Source organism: Chenopodium album, chromosome 20 (assembly GCF_948465745.1).
Source record: "Chenopodium album chromosome 20, dcCheAlbu1.1, whole genome shotgun sequence".
Lineage (NCBI taxonomy): Eukaryota > Viridiplantae > Streptophyta > Magnoliopsida > Caryophyllales > Amaranthaceae > Chenopodium > Chenopodium album.
In genome coordinates, this window is record NC_137853.1 from 36,176,198 (window position 1) to 36,196,341 (window position 20,144).

Consider the following 20,144-nt stretch of genomic DNA (forward strand, 5'->3'; position numbering starts at 1 on the left):
ATTTTGATATTTACCAAATTTGTAGAATTTGAATATGAAGGACAAAACTTTGGCTAAAAACACAGATTCAATTAGAATTCGAGACAAGTTTGAGATTTGCATCAAATTAATCCTTACTTGGTAAGGATCATAATTTCAAATTTTGTAATCCTGGTTACCCAGTAAAGTTTGAAATGGGGGAAGGATAACAAAAGTAGAATCCAGAAGAATTTAAAAAAAAAAAGATCCTGAAAAAATTAGGTGGGCCAAGCCAATGCAAATTAGGCTACAGCAATTTCACAGTTACGAATAGCAGCATGTTCACAGTTAAAAATGGCAGTCTTGAGATCCTTCTGAATATTGGGCCTTAAAGGTGATAAGATCATTTCTTTCCAGGCTGAGCCCTCATGTGAAAGTGGGCTTTGATCCGTGTGAAGTTCGTAAATTGACTCAGCTTCGTCATTTAGGCTACCCAATATGTCGAGACAATTGATTTCTTCCACATCCACTAATAGTCTGCTGTGTCCATCCTTCCATCCTATCAACTGCACATCATTGAATCCAATTACCATCAGTCAAATTTTGTACTAAGGTTTCTACCATTAACTAGTGATGTCACCCTATTAATTATACACCTTTATTTACAACTAGTCAATTATGCTACAACATGGTCTAAGATGTGATATTAAGACGCGTTATTTTTGTATTGACACCTCCGTCTTTTACATCTAAGATGATGTAATATGTAAACGTGTTAATATTATATGACACACCAATTGTAAATGACATGTCTGTTTTACTTGTATATGTTTAAGGGGGGTAATTAGTGAAGGGAGAAGAAATTACCCTGGGCGGACCACATACGGCGTTGGTGCAATAAAGCCTAGCATTGTCAACAAGCTCACAATATATTGGAAAAGCACTTGCAAATCTCTTGTGAGACTTTAGCTGTGACTGTACCCTCACTGCCCTTCCAACCATTATTGCTCTCCTGTTTCATCCATTTCATTCATTCATTAGTTTACGAGCACCAAGCAAAATAAGATATACAACAACCAAAGTATATATCAAGCTTTTTTTTTAAAAAAAAAAACGGAGGGATAATGTAACGTTTACCTGATGCCTCTTACAACGGCAAGATAAGCATCACAAACAACACCAACAAGCTCAATTCTGTAGGGCTTCCGGCCCTTTACTTGTTTTGAATGAGCATCATCTTCCACTTGTTCCCAATAATTCTCTATAGTGGTACCATCTTCTGCTTCCTTGTAACCAAGTCCCATTCGATACCTAGTCTTGTGAACGTTACGAGCCATTTCTATTGTTTGTTCCACAAAGGGCATCCATGCTAATGTCCCGTCCATTATCACATCCCTTCCTTCATTTAAGGCTGTTACTAGCAACGATTGTGCTGCATCTGTTGATGATTGATGTACCTATTTTAAATCATCGAGATGCATAATCAGCATTAGTCTCTCTATATCAAAACGAGAATTTAAATCATAGAAATTAAATGGATCGGACCAAATTGAATTGACATAACACATACATACATGACAAGTAACAGTGAATTAGTTTTTTGAGTCAGATAAGTTCAATTTAGATGTAATCTTATCTATCCAATAAGTTCAAGTCAGATAAGTCATTAATCTCGATTTAGTTTCAGTTTTATTCGATCCAAACTAGAAAAGCTGTGCACTCCTCGATTTCCCCCTACACGTACATGGCTCTATTAGAGAAAGAAGAATATTCTTATAAAATATGAATAGAATTGTTGTTATTAAGTACTTTTTTTTTTTCTTTTAATGCATAATTCTTGTAAAAGTTTATTTGATTGCACGATGACATGTTACACTATGAGTGGTTTCACGTAACAACAAACAACTTCATTGACAAAATCTAGATCCAATAATTATTCCATAGCAAGATCATGGCCAAATCTCCGTTTAAATTAACGAAATCATGGTCTAAGCATCAAATATTTTAGGTAATCTAGTAGTCACATCCATTCACAAAATCAATTGTTTTGAATGGCCAACAAATGTAGTTTTCCAGTTGTCAGTACTATGTAACTTTTAAAAGTTGGTCACCGACATTTGAACCCTAGTAAATATCTCTAATGAATACCCATTAAAAATAATTATACTGTGAGAGTAAATTAATGATACCTACATACGACCAGTAATAATATAAGACAACTTTAAAGGAACAAATGCATACTAAAAAAGAAAACGACACGATCTTTACGAGACAAAGAAAATATCTAATGTGAGAATAATATGAGTGATTACCAATTCAGCAGTTTGAAGCATATCACCATGATGACCACTAGAACTAAGGGCTCTGTAAATGACATCTGTCTCTTTAAAAGCATCTGCTTCCACTATTACCGCATTTGCCCCAACTCCTGACCAAAATGGCCTGCTACAACAACAATTTCATATCTTTCTTAGCAAGCATTATTTATGATAATTTAAACAAATTGTTACACTAAAAGAAGCCAACTAGCTAGTAAATCATTATTAATTTGTTGTCCTTGAAGAGACTTTGACATAATTAAATTAAGTGCTCAGCGTGTAAACATTTAAATGTACAACTAACTTAGGTGATGCAATTAATTAGATTTTACCAAATAACCTAGCTAGAAGAAAGTCATAAGAGAAAATAAAGAAAAAGGAGGATGAAATTACTCTTTGAGGATGTCTTTGAGGACAGTGCTCTTGCCGGCACCCATTCCACCACCCATGAGTAGGAGTACCGGACTTCTCTTGTTATGAGCCACCGGCACCATCACCTCCGTACACGATTCTCCATTGCTACCGTTAGATATCCCACCTATCGCCTTCATCTCCTCAACTAATGTTGCAAACACTCGTGTCACCTTCAAACTATGTATCACCCTATCGAATCTTTGTTTTCTGTATGTGTAACAATAATGTACCTAGCTATTTTAGTTAAACATGTAATACAAATATCTTTGATACATAATCTAACACTTTTATTTTTAATTTGTTTGAAAAATAAAATTAATTATAACGTCACAAAGTTACACTAATTTTTCTATTTTTAAAAAATTGTTTGTCAATTTTTAAGACAACTTAGCTTGTATTTTGGATCAGAATTAATGAGTACAAACTAGGATAATAATTTAAAATTTCTTAAAGTCATGTTTTATGTGAGTCAATCCTCAACAATATCACGTCCATTAATTAAGTCAATTCAAAAAGTACAATTTACACATAAGATTTCAAGTTAACTAAAAGTAATGCAAACATGAACTAAAGAAAAGGAAGAATCTAATCTTTCATACAAAGTCTACATTTGATTGTTAGTGCTAATTAAGTTGCTAACAAGTAGAGCACTAAATTATTGACAAATTTCCTCGTAATTGATGTGAACTAATTGAGCGGTCTACCACTAACTACGTACGTAATCATATAATATTTTGACTTTGGAGAAACTAATTAACCACAAATGAGGAACTAATGAAGCAAACATAATAAATTTTCAACAACAGGCTTCTAAGTTGATTTTACAAACAATTTGTTCGTCGCTTGCGATGAGTCTTTATCTTTTTGTTCAATGGTTTCACACGTGAGACGTGACAAAGGACTAAAATTATGCACCACAACTCCAAAATAACTAGGAAAATAAGCTGGTGTAACAACCAATAAGTATGTGATATAAATTAGAAGAACCGTTACCCATTGAATAAATATTTCCTCCATTTTATATACGTATTACATTTTTTTTGTCCTAATAATGCACAAGTCCTCAATCTTCAACATATAGTTCGTAATTGACAAAAATTAAAAATAATATTAGTAGTCACCACTTGGTCGTCTGGTGAAACTATTAATACTGATAAATAATTGTGGCATTATTAGTTTCTGAACTCATGATTCGTGCGGATGATAGAACTGTAGTCAGTAGGTAAGTAGTCATGCATGATATAATTGCTCAGCCAATATTCCCCCTTTTTTTGTTTTATCCTCTTCGATTATATATTATGACAACCATATATATTTTAAATAAATATTCACATTTGATTTAGTGGTTAAAAATACCAAGTATTATTATACAGTTATACAAAGATCTAACAATAATAGTCATAATTAACAAGATTTGATATCATAAATCACATGTAACTTGTTTTTATTAAACCTAAGGATTTTATTTTAAATGTTTAGAATTATGAGGACTAACCTTGTAGCTGCCATCACAAGGTCCTTGAATCTTTTCTTCTCATGATCATTATTTCCCAAGACCTTCAATTTAAATAAGTTAATTAATTTAGCAAAACAACATAAAAATCTAGAATTTTTTCGAAAGCAAATTAGGGCGGAGGTGATGGTTAAAAAAGGGAAATTCACCTGACTGATCATTGAAGGTGTTTGGCTCCAATGAAAAGAAAAATAACTAAGAATGCATTTATCAAATTCTTCAATTAATTTGACATAAAGAGATTCAGCATCTGGTTCATTGGAGAAATATTCATAGATAAAACTTTCACTTCCATCTGTTTTCTTCAAATAGTCATTTGCCAACTTGCACAACTGAGGGCACTCGTTTGGATCGTCAAACCCAATTTGTCTTGCTACAAATATGTCAATGTACGATAAATATAAGAATAATGCTATATGTAGTACTCCATATTACGAAAAAAATAATAAAAGTATATAGAATAATGATCCGATTAATTAAGAGGTAGAAGTCAGAAAATATATACTACGTATAATTGTCCCAAGTTTGAACATGATTACATGAAGTAACATTGAATTTCCAAATGCTAATATATATGTCCTTTAAACTAATAAAAGCTATTGTTGTTATTGGGTGTAATCATCATCATCTATAATTAGGTATGTATATGTATTGTGCCGTGCAAATGCACGTCAATTTATTTTATTGTATGGATTCTTATTATATATATACAAAGTATTTTATAATCAATTAAAAGAGCACGATATATATTATTAATATAAACACTTGCCTTTGAATTGATGTTCTAGCAAAGAATTTGTAAGAAAATGATATTAAGACATGGCAGGTTTGTTGGAATATTTGCCAAGTGAAATTAAAGAATTTTAAATTTTGTTAGAATTTAAAAGAGAATGACATTTGGGAACAGAAGAAAGGTACATTTCTTTAATATACTAAATTGGGGTTGCTATAAAAGTGTTTGTTTATTTATTTATTATTATTATTATTTATTTATTTATTTTTTTTAAATTTTTTATTTTTTTTATTTTTTGACACAGCTATAAAAGTTACTTCTACGAAGGCAAAAAATTACAGTAATTTTTGACAGGAGTAAATTTAAATCGGTTACATGGTGTTAGGGTGTGTGTTAATTTAGCTTTCTAAAATTGGTGGACAATCATAACATACTACGAGTATTACTTTTAAAAAACAAAAACATTATCTTCTTGAATCCATATATTTCATAAGTAATAAATGAGGATTCATTAATTGTACTATGATTGTATAGTAATGCCAAATTGACTTTATTATGGTTTATCCTCAACTCTTTTCAAAGTAGGTCCTTTTTTCTGCCTCAAATCTCCATAATTCACGTTCTTAATCAAGCACAGTGTTACTAATTACAGCTAGTTCTACTTTTTTTTTTTCCTTTTTTTTTTGTACTTCATTATTTCCTAAATTTTCTTACGAAGAATTGATAGCAACCTTTCCTATATTTGCAAAAACAGTAGAATAAAGATACTTTTGCTAAAGTTTTCAGTGCCAGTGTGTATTACTCCGATCCTTTAATTTGTTTGATTCTATCTAACTGGATATTATTTACCATACCCCTCTTTTTTTTTTTTTTTTTAAAGTCTTGCTCAAACCAATCTCACAATGAAGTCTTGCTCAAGTCAATCTCACAATGGCTATGTAATTTAACATTAAAAGCAATTAACACTTTTTTTTTTAATTTACCTTTATAGCATATACCTAACACGAATTAGGTATATGCTATGCAAAAACCATTCATGTTCATCAAAATATTACAAGATCATTTCATATGAAACTAAGCTTCACATACTTAATCTTCTTTGCATCCAAATTTAAACGTTTCATAAGATCCTAACCAAATTAAATATTGTTCAAGTAATGTATACACGACAAAATCACTCGTCGTATTATAATTATCAATCTTTACTTTGCTCTATGATTCATTATTCAATTTATTTTATTATAGATGAACCACCCCTTAAATAATTTTTTTTTTTGAAAGCAACCACCCCTTAAATAAATGATAAAAGATAAAAGTGCATTTTCTTTCCAAAAACTCCCCCTTTCTATTAATGGCAAAAATATGTATAGCTTATATAATTTCATCTTTACTATACATTATTTTATAAACAAGTTGACATAAGAAGAAATTAAAGTTAAATTTAAAAGAACATGTACACATTTCATTCCACCATAATCAATAATCATAATAAAAGTTAATTAACAAATTAAGAGAGTTGTCAAAAAAAAAAAAAAAAAAAAAAAAAAAAAAAAAAAAAAAAAAACAAATTAAGAGAGGAACCAACCACAAAAAGCTAAGAAGAACAAAAAGATTGAAAAAGTAAGATTAAGGTAAAGATTAATTAAAAATAATTACCAACATAATGGGAGAATCTCTCAAGCCTTCCATGTCTGCTACTTGACTCAGCTTTATGCAACTGTGGAACTAGCTTTTGATCCATGTAAGTTACCAAACTAACCTTCTTTTTCTTCTTCTTCTTCTGTTTAATCAGCAACCAAACAGGTCACTAAAATTTTAGAGAGAGAAACAAACTTAAATGTTCATAACCAGCAAACTTTATGAGAGAGAAAGAATAAGATGATGATCGATTTGAAGAAGATTTAATGAAATAGAAAGAAAATATAGAATAAAGTCAATGGTTTAAGATGATATTTTTATATTATGGTAGTGTTTGGTTGTTGTAATGGTGTTTTTTTTTAATATAATGTGACAAGGGTGAACAATCTCAACATTGATATAATATATTATATATATATAACGTGGTGGACTGCCACTAACTCATAATTTTGTGGAATCATAAAATATATGGAGTAAGTACTATCGTTTTCATTCTTGTTTATTTATTTACCTTCCGTCAATTTGTCTGTCTCTTAACGTGTGTCTTGTTTTTGTTTTTAGTTCGTCTCAAATAGTCTTATGAGACTGTAATCGTATCCTACGTAGATCAATTGGTCACCCCTTTTCTCTCCAGTACTCTTAAAAAATTAATTTATTTTTATAGGGCAAACAAAAAGGGAAGAAAGGAGTATGTTGTTCGGGTATGTTATGTGTGGGAGCTTAGAGAGTTAGAGCTTGAATTATAGAATTATTAAGGAATCTTTATGGTGGAGAAATGGTAAGGGATAGAAAAAGACTTAAGAAAAGTCTAATTAAGAGGATTAGGAGAATAATCCGAGTTAAATACGGTTCTCTTGGATGGAAGATGTACTTCATTATTTGTTTATGTTTGGCCAAAATAGAGGTCATTAATCATGTTTACATTTAGGATGTTATGTATGGACAAAATATATGTCGTCATTGACTCCTTGATCACATAGATGTCCAAGAAAATCAACTCTACCTTAAAGCGACCCAAAATTGAAGTAGTTAGTATAACGAGTTTAGGAAATAACATGGAAAAAGATTAATCATATTGACGTCTAATTAAATTTGGACTCGTACTATTTGATCTAGTATAAAATCATAGATTACGTATATAGATCATAGATTTAAATCACCAACAATGGTGTCGCATGAATAGTAAATGGATTATGAAATATATAGCCAATAAAGGGAGAGCCGGAGAGGGACTAGAGTTGATTAATATTATACATTTGTCTAACACCAGTACAAGTTGAAGTTCTTCAACATAAATCTATAAGTTTTTTATCTGCCACACAATTTCTTTTAACACATAAAATTAAAAAAAAATCTAACCAGGCCACATAAATAGTAAATGAGTAGAACTTAGGAAAAACAAAGTAACGAACTTGAGTACCAAATTTAAAATTAATTACCTTAATTGAAATCCACAATTTGTTGTTTGCAATTTGTATGCACTATTTTGCGAAGATAAAAGCACTAGATTTCCACCATCTTTCCACAAGATACAAAATCTTCTCCTTGTTACAAATTTGTGCTTCTCCTTTATTTCCTTCATCTTTCAAAATTGCCATAACTTTATCTCTTCCTTTCAATTTTGAATGGTTTCTAATTGAGATTACTAAAGGAAAGACTCAAATTTGTTAACCCTTCTCCAAAATCCACTCATTTCATGAACATTCATCTCGTGGAACGTCTCCACTTTAGCCGAATTCACTCTAACAAACTTTTCATCATGCATTGCTATTATCTAGCTAATTGTGGCTAAGTGTTGGTTTGCTCCACCGTACCATTCAACCTTTGACTCGAACTCTACCTGAAACTAAATAACCCAATTTTGACCTAGATGAAGAGAAAATTAATACAATCCATAATCATGATAAATTAATTGATAATAGACTTGAATTTGAACCGAAATTAAATAAACATATATAAATCGAATGGCATCGATAGGATATGACATGAACCACACACTTGGTTAGTCATCTATAATATTGTGTGCTCACATGTTTAGTGTGTGTGTGTGAAACTTTTAGCTCATAAAAAAATCTTCAAAGTTCATAAGATGACCTTAAGAAGTACTTATATTGGAACAAAATGTTTATTTGAAAAAAATTCTAAAACCAGCTAGTAGCTGAGGGATGGGCTTGGAATTGGATTACATATATGGGCCTTCATCTCCCTTTTTATGTTAAGATGGGCCCTTTTTGTGTCCTAAGCCCATACTCATTTAATAATGGACATCTTCTAGCACGTAAATTGTAAGGTGCATATTGCTTCTACCATAAACACACACTCAATTTTCAAGGTTACATGAATGAGCTACAATACAACAAGAGAAGTAAGCCCATTCCTATCCAATTTTTTTTATAATACTCAAACAATAAAGTCGTGTAAAGAGATAGGTTTTGAATTAATAGTAAATGATCTGGCTTAATCCATCAATGTAGATGCAAGAGTGGGCGTTAACTAGTTTAATTGTTTAAGTCTTGAAATGTGATAGCTGGAACCCGTTAATATTGTTTAAACTTGTAGCTTCTATATCAGTACTCTTTGTGACTCTATGGCTCATAGGGTATTGTGATTTAGGGAAAACCAATAGCTAGCATCTACATTGATGCCAAGAACCTTGATGGTTTTTATCATAATTGCTGCTATTAAAAAGATTAATTCAGGGTATGTAGTACGTCACAAAACATCTACATTGCGGATTTTATGTGTGGTTTTCTTACTTCGATTTGGAAGATTAAAATTAAAATTATTATTGTATTTTTTTATTGTTACTATAATCTCTTCAACCAAAATATAATTTCCATCTTTTAATGTTAACAAATTTTTATATCATTTACTTTAAACATTAGGAAGGGAGTAATGAGCCAAACGAAAGTCGAACCTTGCTCGCAGTTAAACAGAGATAGATGGTCTCACCAACCGATCCACCCCGATTATTTAATTTGGTGGAACTCCAACACATAGCCAGTTAGCCACTACCCACCTATGTTAGGAAAAAATCACCATATTTCATTAAGATAATTTTCATTACTTCAAAACAAAAACAATCAACAAGAACACCCAAAATGAGTACCAAAACAACCTAAAAACCACACAAAAAAAGGTAGAGACGAAATAAAGCCACATCAAACCCATAATTCACGAATCAAAAACAATGAAAAGATTACAAAAAAGTGTGAGGCTAATTTCAACTGTTACATAAAAGACGCTAATATGATGACAAGAAATGAAAGCGTGAAGCGTGAAGCGTGAATGGTGTCAAAACTTACAACTTATATATGAATTTCCAAGATTTCTTTGTTTGTTTAGACTAGTCATTCCCCATGAATGGTATTTGCTATTGCTATAGTCTTGCAACTTATACAACATTATTTACTCGCTCTGTCCTAAAATAGTAATAATATTGCTTAGTTGTTACGTTGATGTTTGTTAGGGGATAAGGAGGGATGATAAGGATAACTTTATACACGGTAAGAGTAGGGAAAATCTAATATTCGCTTAGGGTGATGGAGATAAGGATGAAAATTTTACTTTGTATAATATACAAAGGAAAAAAAATATTACAAATTTAACATTATATTACCGTCGATTTCACATTATCATTCTATATTTCTATACACTCACCGTCTCACCCTCATATAATTACTATCACTGTATCAGTTATACACTTATACCTACTTTTTCCATTTTAGAAAAAAGGTCTAAATAAGTATCTAAAAATTAGTCAAATAAAATTTCATTTATACTTTGCTTATTGAAGTAGAAAGGCCAAATATGCCAAGATAGACCCCTTTTTTCTCTTTATTTTACCTTATTATTAGGTGACTATCATTTAGCCAAATAATCGTTTACCCTAAATAGCAGTGAATATATCAACAAACAAATCGGGCATTTACAAAAGCTTTGATTTATACTTTTCTTGTAACACTTCAAAGTGATAGCCTCTAGTAAGAACCATTATACCATTCGAGAACAAACCGCTTTATAGTTCCAAAGAGGTTAATACGTCTCCATGTTCCCAAAGTAGAGCACATACATAGTAGTATTATTCATTATTAATGGGACATATTCATGTGCAACTTACGATCTTTTCATGAACAACTAGTCGGAAGTTTAAGTTACACACCACCTTTGTCGTTCGATCTTTTATTTTTCTTTTACTTTAAACAACAATGACTATAAAATTGTTAATATGAAGAAGTAATACTTTCTCCGCTCTTTTGTTGGCCTTGGCCGGTGGTCGCGGTGGATGAGAAGAGTTATTGAAAGGTAAATAAAGGAATTAAATACTCTCTTCGCCCTAAAATAATTGATACATTTCACTTTTTTTTTTTTTCCTTCCCACATTTTATCATGAAGGGTGTTATTTGGTTGAATAGGTATTATAGAGTTTATTTTATTTTATTTTATTTTATTTTTATTTTTAACTACAAACATTTAACTTTTACACATTTAAAATCAAAACTAGTGTACCGGAATGAAATGGAGGAAATATGATAAATACAGAGTATGATACTTTGCAATCGTCTATAATAATCATTTACTAGAGTATGAGACAAACTTAAAAGGACGAACCAATAAAAAAAAAAATAGGGCGAAACGAGAATGGATATACAGCTAAAAATGATTAAAAGAATAATATGGTGGTTACTAATTTTGCCATATAAACCACCAACTCCCTCTCATGGCCTTTCTCACTTAGCCAAATTAAGTAGAAAATTAAAAGATAATGTGAGAGAGTAGCTTCTAATTGAATAACCATAGGATGGTTCCATATCCAATCATAATTTATAGATATACACCTGATCAGTATCTGGAAAGTTGAGGATTCATTTCCACTGTACTGTTTTTTCTTCTCTACATTAGATTACAAAACCTTCCAACTGGATAAGGCTGTTCACCAGGGGTGCATATTTCTCATCATCATCATCACGGCTCGACTCGACCAAGGTACAAAAACTAGAATAATGGTAAGAGGAAAGGAAAGGAGGAAAAGTGGGGAAAATAATGAATGAATCTGGAACTAGACACCTATATGGTCCTAGAGAACAACCTAAGAAGGACCTTTTGCAGAATTTACAAAAAAGGGAAACTGATATTTGGCTTCAAAAATCTGCTATCTATTCGACGATCAGCGAACAGGGCAGCTGGCTTCCCTGTTAATCACTAACTATCATCTCATGTTACAGCAAACTGGGCGGCCTAGCTGTTGCAACTTGTTCCATAGACAGATCATCTGTTTCGGAGATTGGTAATGAGCAGTGTAATAATCTTCTATACATCCAAACTGACAGAACTTGAGGCTGTGAACGTATTCCACTGGTTTTGTGCTGTTGAAATTTTCCACCCACATTCCAACACTCACATCTTCCATCTTAAACAACTGCAAGAGATGAATAATAACAACTCAGATTTTTAACAAAGATTGGGTTTTTAATCTCAATATAACAAAATATCTTTTTATTTTCCTCTCTTCTTTCTAATTTAGATGAGTATCTTACCCTTAATTTATGTTTCTCAAACTCGGAAACAATGAAGTTTGCGACATCTGATGACAAAATGTAACCTGGTCCGTTGGCATAAGGTGGATAATCTTCCTCTGGCCACTCCTGAAGATAATACGGGAACAAAAAGTGAGATACTTTCCCTCAATTCTGCTAATTACCGGGATATTGACAATTCATAACCAGCACTCATATTAGAACACAAGACATAACGATCAACATCCTTGACCTTATTGGCAAGACGACTTGTAACAGGGACCACTCTTTAGTCTTCACAACAACACCACCCCCACCCCTCTCTCCCACCACAATATAGAAGGTGGGCATAAACCAGATATTGCCATGATGACACTCTAGGACTTTGCAGCCACTGTTCAGGTTCCATTATATGCACTATTTTCTTGCTGGGTCCACAAGGTGATTCATGGGAACAATTCATGTTCAATCAAATTAGTGAACAATTATGAGCAAAAGATGAGCGTCTCCAAAATCATGCAAATATAAAAGCACAAAGTTTAAACTTGAAGCCATATCGCAGAGAATACTAATAATTGGACTACGTCATGAACGATGATTAGGAACACAGAGATAACACACATCAAAACACAGCACATAACACTCCATATAATATAGCTAATGACATATATTACTAAAGCGATTATTAATGTAAAATTCAGTTAAAAGTCACTAACATAGTCACAGTATCAAATCATCAACATACTTCCAACTGAATATGTTCAAAATGCCTGATAATGACTAAACTAGCAAACAAACAGGAATGGAGATGCTCTACCAGCGAAAGTTTTGAAGAAAGCATCTCAGCTTCTGATAGCACACATATTGGTCAAGCATAACTACCCACCAAAATATATTGAAATTCATATATTTCTGATGAACAACTGGTCAAAATAGAGGCTCTATAGGAAGATAATCCGTATTTAAAAACAAAAAAAGAACACAAACTAATAGTAGCATAACCAGCAGCAAGATTCACACAAACTTAGAGAAGACACTAGTAAGCACAAGACCTAATTATCATTTCAGTTGGGGCAGCACGGTCCCAAGTCATACCTCATATGTGACAGACCATTTACCACTGCGCAAAGGCTTGTGATAGTAATTGATGTTACCCACATACAAGCTGCTACCCTCGGGAATCTTGTTTGCTTCCTTAATAACCGCATCAACTCGAACAAAGGTATCATCATCACACTTCATAATGTGCTTTGCAGCGACAGTGCGTACCTGTTAACAAAAGGAGGTTGTCATTTAAAGTTGCATTGCAACTAGGAATGAGAGAAGCTAAACCGTGTAGGAACACTCACCCCATATTCACAAATAGCTACAGTTTTCACAACAACAAGGTCATAGCTATCCATGTAAGGAACAATAACAATGTCACCAAAAAACTCCGCCTCTTTCTTCAACTCTACATTGACTTCCTTCCTCCCATGCTGAAAGAAAAAATCAGAGTCAAGTTAGCACACAGGCTCACTCAATAACACACTTTTATACAAAGAACCATTTTTACACATAGTCTCCACTTACCAATGCTACAAAAAAGCGGGCTACCACTTTGGAATTCTTAATTAACCTATGCTGCATCCAAGATTTTCTCACAGCCATCCTTTCGGCGAAATGGTTGCCTGCAGAAAGAATGCCAATGAAAAGCTCCACAGGGCCGCTAGGGAGAGGTGGAGCTTGCCATCTATCAGAGAACTCAAGATGTCTCTGTGGAGCATAACTAGGATGTGATGATGGCAAAGAAGCAGCAAACACAGAATGAGTATCAATGTCTCCTTTCAATGTCAACCCAGTTGCATCTTCAAGTGAAAAGCCCTAGAAACATTGGGGAATCAATATCAGAAGAAGCACAACAGCAGAATATCTTTACACAGATTCAAGGAATTTACTCACCGTTCGGTAAGGAAAGGATGTGACATGCCTTCCATCCACATTGACATGATAACCTTCCAATCCAGCACTGACAGTCATAACAAACAGCTTATCCTCAGCAAAAGGAAATGGCCAATCTACTGTCACCTTCTTTGGTCTGCTCAACAGCCGACTAAACCACCATGTTGCCCTGGATTCTTCAGTATTACTATCATCATCTCGGATCCATTTCTCACACTTAATCAGCCCATCAACTATAAAGACCAAGAAGCACATAATTAAGTCAGTACTAGAATCAAAATATCAGTAATCAAAGCTTGATAACACCGATATCACACACAGATATAAAACTGAATTTGTGACACAGCCCAAGCCTTCACACCCATGTCCCTCGAGCCTCAACCACTACATTTTTACTTTGTTGTTACAACATGCAACAATGAGAGCTAAACCCAACACTCTAATGTATCCAACAGGGAGCTAATCCTAGAATATATCATTCATTCTCATTCATCCAACAGCCAACATATATCTAGGACAAAACATCACAAAAATCCACCTTTATTTTTAAGTCAACACCAGTCTTAATTCACCAAAAATCACAATTAACTCCACCCATTTTATCTAAACCAAAAGTATAATTCAAAATTCAATCCAACAACTAAAAAAAGACAATCCCTTTTGCCAGCTTCAACCAATCCAAGCAAGCATAATCCAATGTACAAATTAATCAAAATCATATTAACAAAGATTAGATCTTTAAAAACTCACCAGTCTCTTCATCAGGCCTAGATTTCCACCCTTCACAACGAACAGAAGTTCCCCATTGCTGTCTATAACAGGTATTCTGCTCAATTACAGGTTTCCCACTCCAATCTCCTTTCAACCTAGGATTATAATGCAAAACCCTTGGAGGGTCTTCACCATCAACAGTTTTTAACCCAATTAATTCCAACATAAATTGTGAAACCATCAAACTTTGATCACCATCTTTCAACAATGATATCTTTGGATCATGTTCAGCATGAGCTATCCTTGGTTTACCCACCAGAGTAATGTGAGACCCCAATGTCAACCCACAGGGCAACACCATTACTTTCCCTTTCTTTGTAAATTCATCACCAGATAGCGAAACCGAGTTCGGGCACGATGTCTCGGTCCGATTCTCAGCCGCCTTTTCGACATCGATTCTTATCTTCCCTGACTTGAGATCCTCCCAAAGCTTCTCCCCCAACTGAAATGCAGTAATTGCAGATTTATGCAACCCAGAAAATCCATCCTTTTCAGTGCTATCTAAAGCTCTCCAATCAAAAATCAACCCAGAAAGTGTTTTATACTCCCTCATTTGACGCTGAGGTTTCGGAGAAACTGATGAAGCCCTTAACGGCTCTTTCAACGGTCGGATCGGAGCTTCTTTCTCCTGCAATTCTTCCTCACTATCAAGCTGCTGAGGTCTCACAAACGCGTCGTTTTGGAATGAAACGCCAGAAGTATCCTGTGAAACGCTTTTGAAAACAAAGGGTACCTCAAATGTCATGAAGATCATGTACAGTAAACCCAGTAATGCCAGAATTTGAACCGATCGAGTTCGTGTTACTCCCATGTATGTCTCTAGTTTCCCTCCTCCCCTCTTCATAACTACACTAATTTCCCCCAAAATGAGCTTTCCAACTACAAATTAAGAACAAAAAAAACCCTAACCCTAAAAAAACAAAATTACAAATAAAAAAAACCCCAGAAAAATTGGGGATTTTCTGGAGAAATTAAGATATGGGTTTTGAAATTGGGGATGAAATCTGAAACCCCTTTAATCCTCGAGGTGAGAAATTAAGTGGGGGTTATTGAAAATTAAGGGAGAAGAAGAAGTAACTGCTTTTTTCTAGAGAGAGAAAGAGAGTTGAGTTAGGTCATCAACAAGAACACAGAAAAAGAAAGAAAAAAGGTGGGTTTTAGAGAGAGAAAACGACGAAAACATGCAAGAGAATTTAGAGAGAGAAAGAGGAAGAAATGGAGAAGAGAAAGAGAGTGAAGGAGATGAACCGACCGACTTCCTCAACAGCTATTTTTCTCTCTCTTCTTCTTCTCTGCACTTTCTCTCTCTAACTTTCAGGAGAGAATCTCATATTGGTGGGTGTACTTTTCAACTTAAATAAATTTAAACTTGAATGTTTCAAAACTAAAAAAAAGAAATTTGAAAATTATTAAATGATTAAATTTTTGCTTAAGTTATGTAAAAAGACAAAAGAAATGGGGAGATTAATTAATTTAGTTATTGCCGTTATGAAGGTTAGTAATTGATTAAGGGTAGTGAATGTAATTAAGTGAGAAAATGAAAGAATTAAAGATTGAATTTTTACTTAATTTTATGTAATAAGACAAGAGAATGGGCAGATTAATTAATTAAGTTATTGCCGTTATGAAGGTTAGTAATTAATTAAGGGTAGTGAATGTAATTTAGTGAGAAAATGAAAGAATTAAAGATTGTGGGAGTAATTTATGAGATTTGATGGTAGTCATGTTCATAATATAGTGGAGAGTATGTAGATGAAGTAATGGGTTAGTGGATTAGTAAGCTTTATTTTTGCATTTGGGAAAGTAACAATTGCATGTAATAGGCAGCTTTAGTTTATATGTTGCTTTTTTAAGGCTCCTTTGAGTAATAGTATTTGTTTATTGAAACTTTATTGGATTATGGTATTCGATTGAGGGATCGATTTTGATTTGGTATTAAATCCGATAAGTTTAGATGAGTTTTGATAAGAGATATTCACGTTTAATTTGTAATTAAAGTAATTCTTTATAGTGAGTTAAAGCCTATGTAGTACTTCCAGTATGTACTACACTATTATAATCGCTTTAACTCATTGTAAACTCTACAAAAAGAGGATATTAGGCAAATGGAATGAATTTATACTCATGTAATCTAAAGTTATGTAATAGGCAAATGGAATGAATTTATACTCATTCAGTTCTTTTTTGCTTAAAACTTGAACTCAAGACCAACAAGTCTTAAGTTACAAGTTTTACTATCTAAGCCATTTATTAATTGTGTTTTTTTTTATCTAATAAACTTATAGTTAATTTATATAAGTTACTTGGTGTTTTATTATAGTATTTGTTTCCATTATGTAATGATTGAGTTTGACAACTAAAAAATGTTTATAGTAAGACTTAAACTCGAAACCAACAAATACGAACTAGCAATCCGGGGCCGGGCCACGCACTAGTTGAAAGTTAAGAACCCGTACTATTTCCTTTAACCAATGGGAGAATAATCCATTGGACCCAAAATGCCTCTTCAAAAGTCATCTACATGCCGTAAATTACACTAATATCTTACTGTAATTTTCATGGAATAATCCATAGACGCTATTGATTTTTGGTGTTTTTTCTTTTCTATCGGCTTGTAATTATCGATAGTTGTTACACCACTAGTCCACCAGCCACCATAATGCCTTCAAAACATCCTATTAAATCTTGATCACTGACGCGAGCGACGTCCTTCTCCACACTAATAAAAATAATTACCAAAACATTCTTTTGATTTTCTAAATGCAAGAAAAAACAAGAATAGTCAAAATTGTTGTTTCAAAAAAAAAAAAAAAAAAAAGAATAGTCAAAATTGCAATGCAAAAATCTTATATCTCTTAATTAAATTTGTCACACAACAATTAGCTACTGGTACCGCTTCTTTAATATTTGTATCATTTTAACTTGTACACGATTAACATAATCTCTTTGACTTAGGGCCTGTTCACATTTACTTAATTTCAGTTTAGTTCAGTTCAGCTCCAATCAGTTCAGTTCAGTTCAGTTCCAATCAGTTCAGCTCTTAATTTCCCTCTCACATAAAATATTCATTTCAGCTCAATTCAGTTCAGTTCAGTTCCAATCAGTTCAGTTCAGTTCAGTTCAGCTCAGTTCAGTAAATATAAACACGCCCTTAGTAGTAATATTTTTTAGTATTATCAAATGAATACATGTTAATGTATTATACTCGTATAATACTCCGTATATCATTGAGTTAGTTATAATTTATAATTTTTACTAATACGCAATTAAAGATATTACCAAAAAAAAAAGATATTAATGGTCAAATATATCTCGTTTTTTTTTTTTTTATTAAAACACGGAGGGAATACTTTAGGGCTTGTTTGACATCATTTTTGGTTTTTAATTTTCTGTTTTTTTTTTTAAAACTAAAATCCAAAAATAGGAAACAAGAAAAAGGTATTTCCACTTTTCTGTTGTCAGTTTTCAAAATTATCATGATTTAATAAGTCTAAATAATATTTGATTCATTATGTGACATATAAACATACTTTTAAAAAACCTAAAAACCAAAAAACAGAAAACCACAACGATGCCAAACGAACCCTTAATTATATGTATTGTAAAATTTTACTCCGTACTTCGCATTAACCTTGTTACATTTAATTTGCACACATTGAAAGACAATATTGTAAAATAACAACATTCATTCCTTAAACTTTTATTCACTAAAAAACTTTCTAAATGCCAATATATAACCTAATTTAATTTTGTGCAGACTGCAAAGTAAAAAACAATGAAAGTTGGTTATATTTTGTTTTTAACTTATTCGAATCATTATTTAAAATGATGAGTCTATCTGTGTTAGATATATGAATGATGATTAGCCATTTATATCGTTTTTTTTTTCCTAAATGATTCACAAGGAAAATATATATTGGGGTGATATTCAGTCTTAACCATTAAACCAAAACATCATCGGATTACTCAATCATTATAAATCCATACATGTAAATAATCAAGTATATATATATATATATATATATATATTTATATATATATTTTTTTAAATACTAGAATATAGGGTCCTAATCATTCATTCCATGAAAGTAAAGTTAATTAGCACATAACGTAATCTTGACATAACACAAAATTAACAACTGTCTATATATGATTATAGACATGATTAACGAAGACTCCCATGATATTAATCAGGTCAAATTTGGCAAGCCAACACAAAATTAATGCAAAATTTGAAAAATTCATAACACGTAAATATAATTAATAAACGAAGGGGTCATAATGTCCGTAATACCATGACCAAATTGACCATGGCATATAGTAAAGGCCAATACAAATTTAAAGATGACAATTAGTGGGTCCAATATTGACCGTTGGAGATGTGAATATTAAGAGCTAATTAACGGCAAATTATTATAATGTCACATCAAAAGATTAGCATTAGGAAGATTCATTTTTGGTTGGTGTATATGAAAGTGAAAATTACCTCATTTTTGTTAAGTTGAAATTATGACTTAAATGCTCTTCAGTTATGTAACTGTTTTCTCCAGCTTCCCCTCACAAAAAAAAAAAAAAAAAAAAAAAAAAAAAAGTTTTCTCCAGCTACTATATGTTTGCCTGTTTGGTTCTTTATGTCATTGATGACATTGGAGAATTGGATTACATTATTTCTTAGTAAATCCTACGAAGTTAGGAGTACTATAAATGAAATTAAAGAACGAACAATGTTCATTTTGGGTTGCTTGTTTTTACAGTCAAAATAATGAAGTCAAAGTTTTATCAAATTTGTATTGTTATTCATGCTGCTTGTGTGCTAGGGCTGGTCCATCCTTCCATGGCTCAACCCATGAACCCAATAATCACATGTAAGTTGTGTTGAATGTATGTATGTGTTGTGCCACTTGTATATAAACATGTGTAAGCTATATTTCACTTATTTTGTTGTGGTTTGCTGTGTAATTTTTACATTTCATACCTTTTTAACTAAATATGGCATAGATCGATGCAACCCAAAATAACTCAACTTTAATACGGTACTTTGTACTCTGATCTGTAGTAATGTGTTGTGCTTTGGACGGGCCAACCTAATGCTAGCTTTGCCTAAAACACATGCATTGCAATTTTATCATGATCTCATATCAAAAGGTTTTTTTTTTTTTTTAAGATATTATCATTCAAGTGTAACCTTTTTCTCCCTTGTCTCTCCCCTTCTACTCTCAAAGTCTCAAACATTGACTTGCGGAGCTAAACTGACTTAACTCGTGAGGCTGTGAGAGGTGTTGGTTGAAGGGTATTTCAATTTACCTTACAAAAACAACTTTTTTCTTTATGAAAGCAATATG

At 32.4% G+C, this 20,144-nt stretch overlaps 2 protein-coding genes across 5 annotated transcripts; both read right to left on the reverse strand.

Annotated features, from left to right (window-relative positions):
* Positions 1–107: 107 nt before the first annotated feature.
* Positions 108–8,438, reverse strand: LOC145597981 (calmodulin calcium-dependent NAD kinase-like). Of its 4 annotated transcripts, none has more exons than XM_081654262.1 (8): positions 8,014–8,438; positions 6,593–6,716; positions 4,186–4,576; positions 2,670–2,897; positions 2,271–2,400; positions 1,096–1,415; positions 826–970; positions 108–524 (listed from the first exon to the last, which is right to left on the reverse strand). In XM_081654262.1, exons 2-8 carry the CDS (start codon positions 6,675–6,677, stop codon positions 261–263), a joined length of 1,563 nt encoding a protein of 520 aa, XP_081510388.1. In that variant the 5' UTR covers positions 6,678–6,716; positions 8,014–8,438; the 3' UTR covers positions 108–260. The 4 variants fall into 4 exon arrangements, with proteins under 4 accessions (XP_081510388.1, XP_081510387.1, XP_081510389.1 ...); XM_081654263.1 differs by lacking the exon at positions 8,014–8,438 and having other exon boundaries at positions 109–524; positions 2,271–2,403; positions 4,186–4,247; positions 4,353–4,576; positions 6,593–6,929; XM_081654264.1 differs by lacking the exon at positions 8,014–8,438 and having other exon boundaries at positions 111–524; positions 4,186–4,247; positions 4,353–4,576; positions 6,593–6,929.
* A 2,912-nt stretch (positions 8,439–11,350) lies between these two features.
* LOC145597376 (hydroxyproline O-galactosyltransferase GALT6-like) lies at positions 11,351–16,149 on the reverse strand. The gene is made up of 7 exons (XM_081653530.1): positions 14,782–16,149; positions 14,032–14,264; positions 13,663–13,953; positions 13,440–13,568; positions 13,186–13,359; positions 12,112–12,219; positions 11,351–11,993 (listed from the first exon to the last, which is right to left on the reverse strand). Exons 1-7 carry the CDS (start codon positions 15,644–15,646, stop codon positions 11,784–11,786), a joined length of 2,010 nt encoding a protein of 669 aa, XP_081509656.1. The 5' UTR covers positions 15,647–16,149; the 3' UTR covers positions 11,351–11,783.
* Between the last annotated feature and the right edge of the window lie 3,995 nt (positions 16,150–20,144).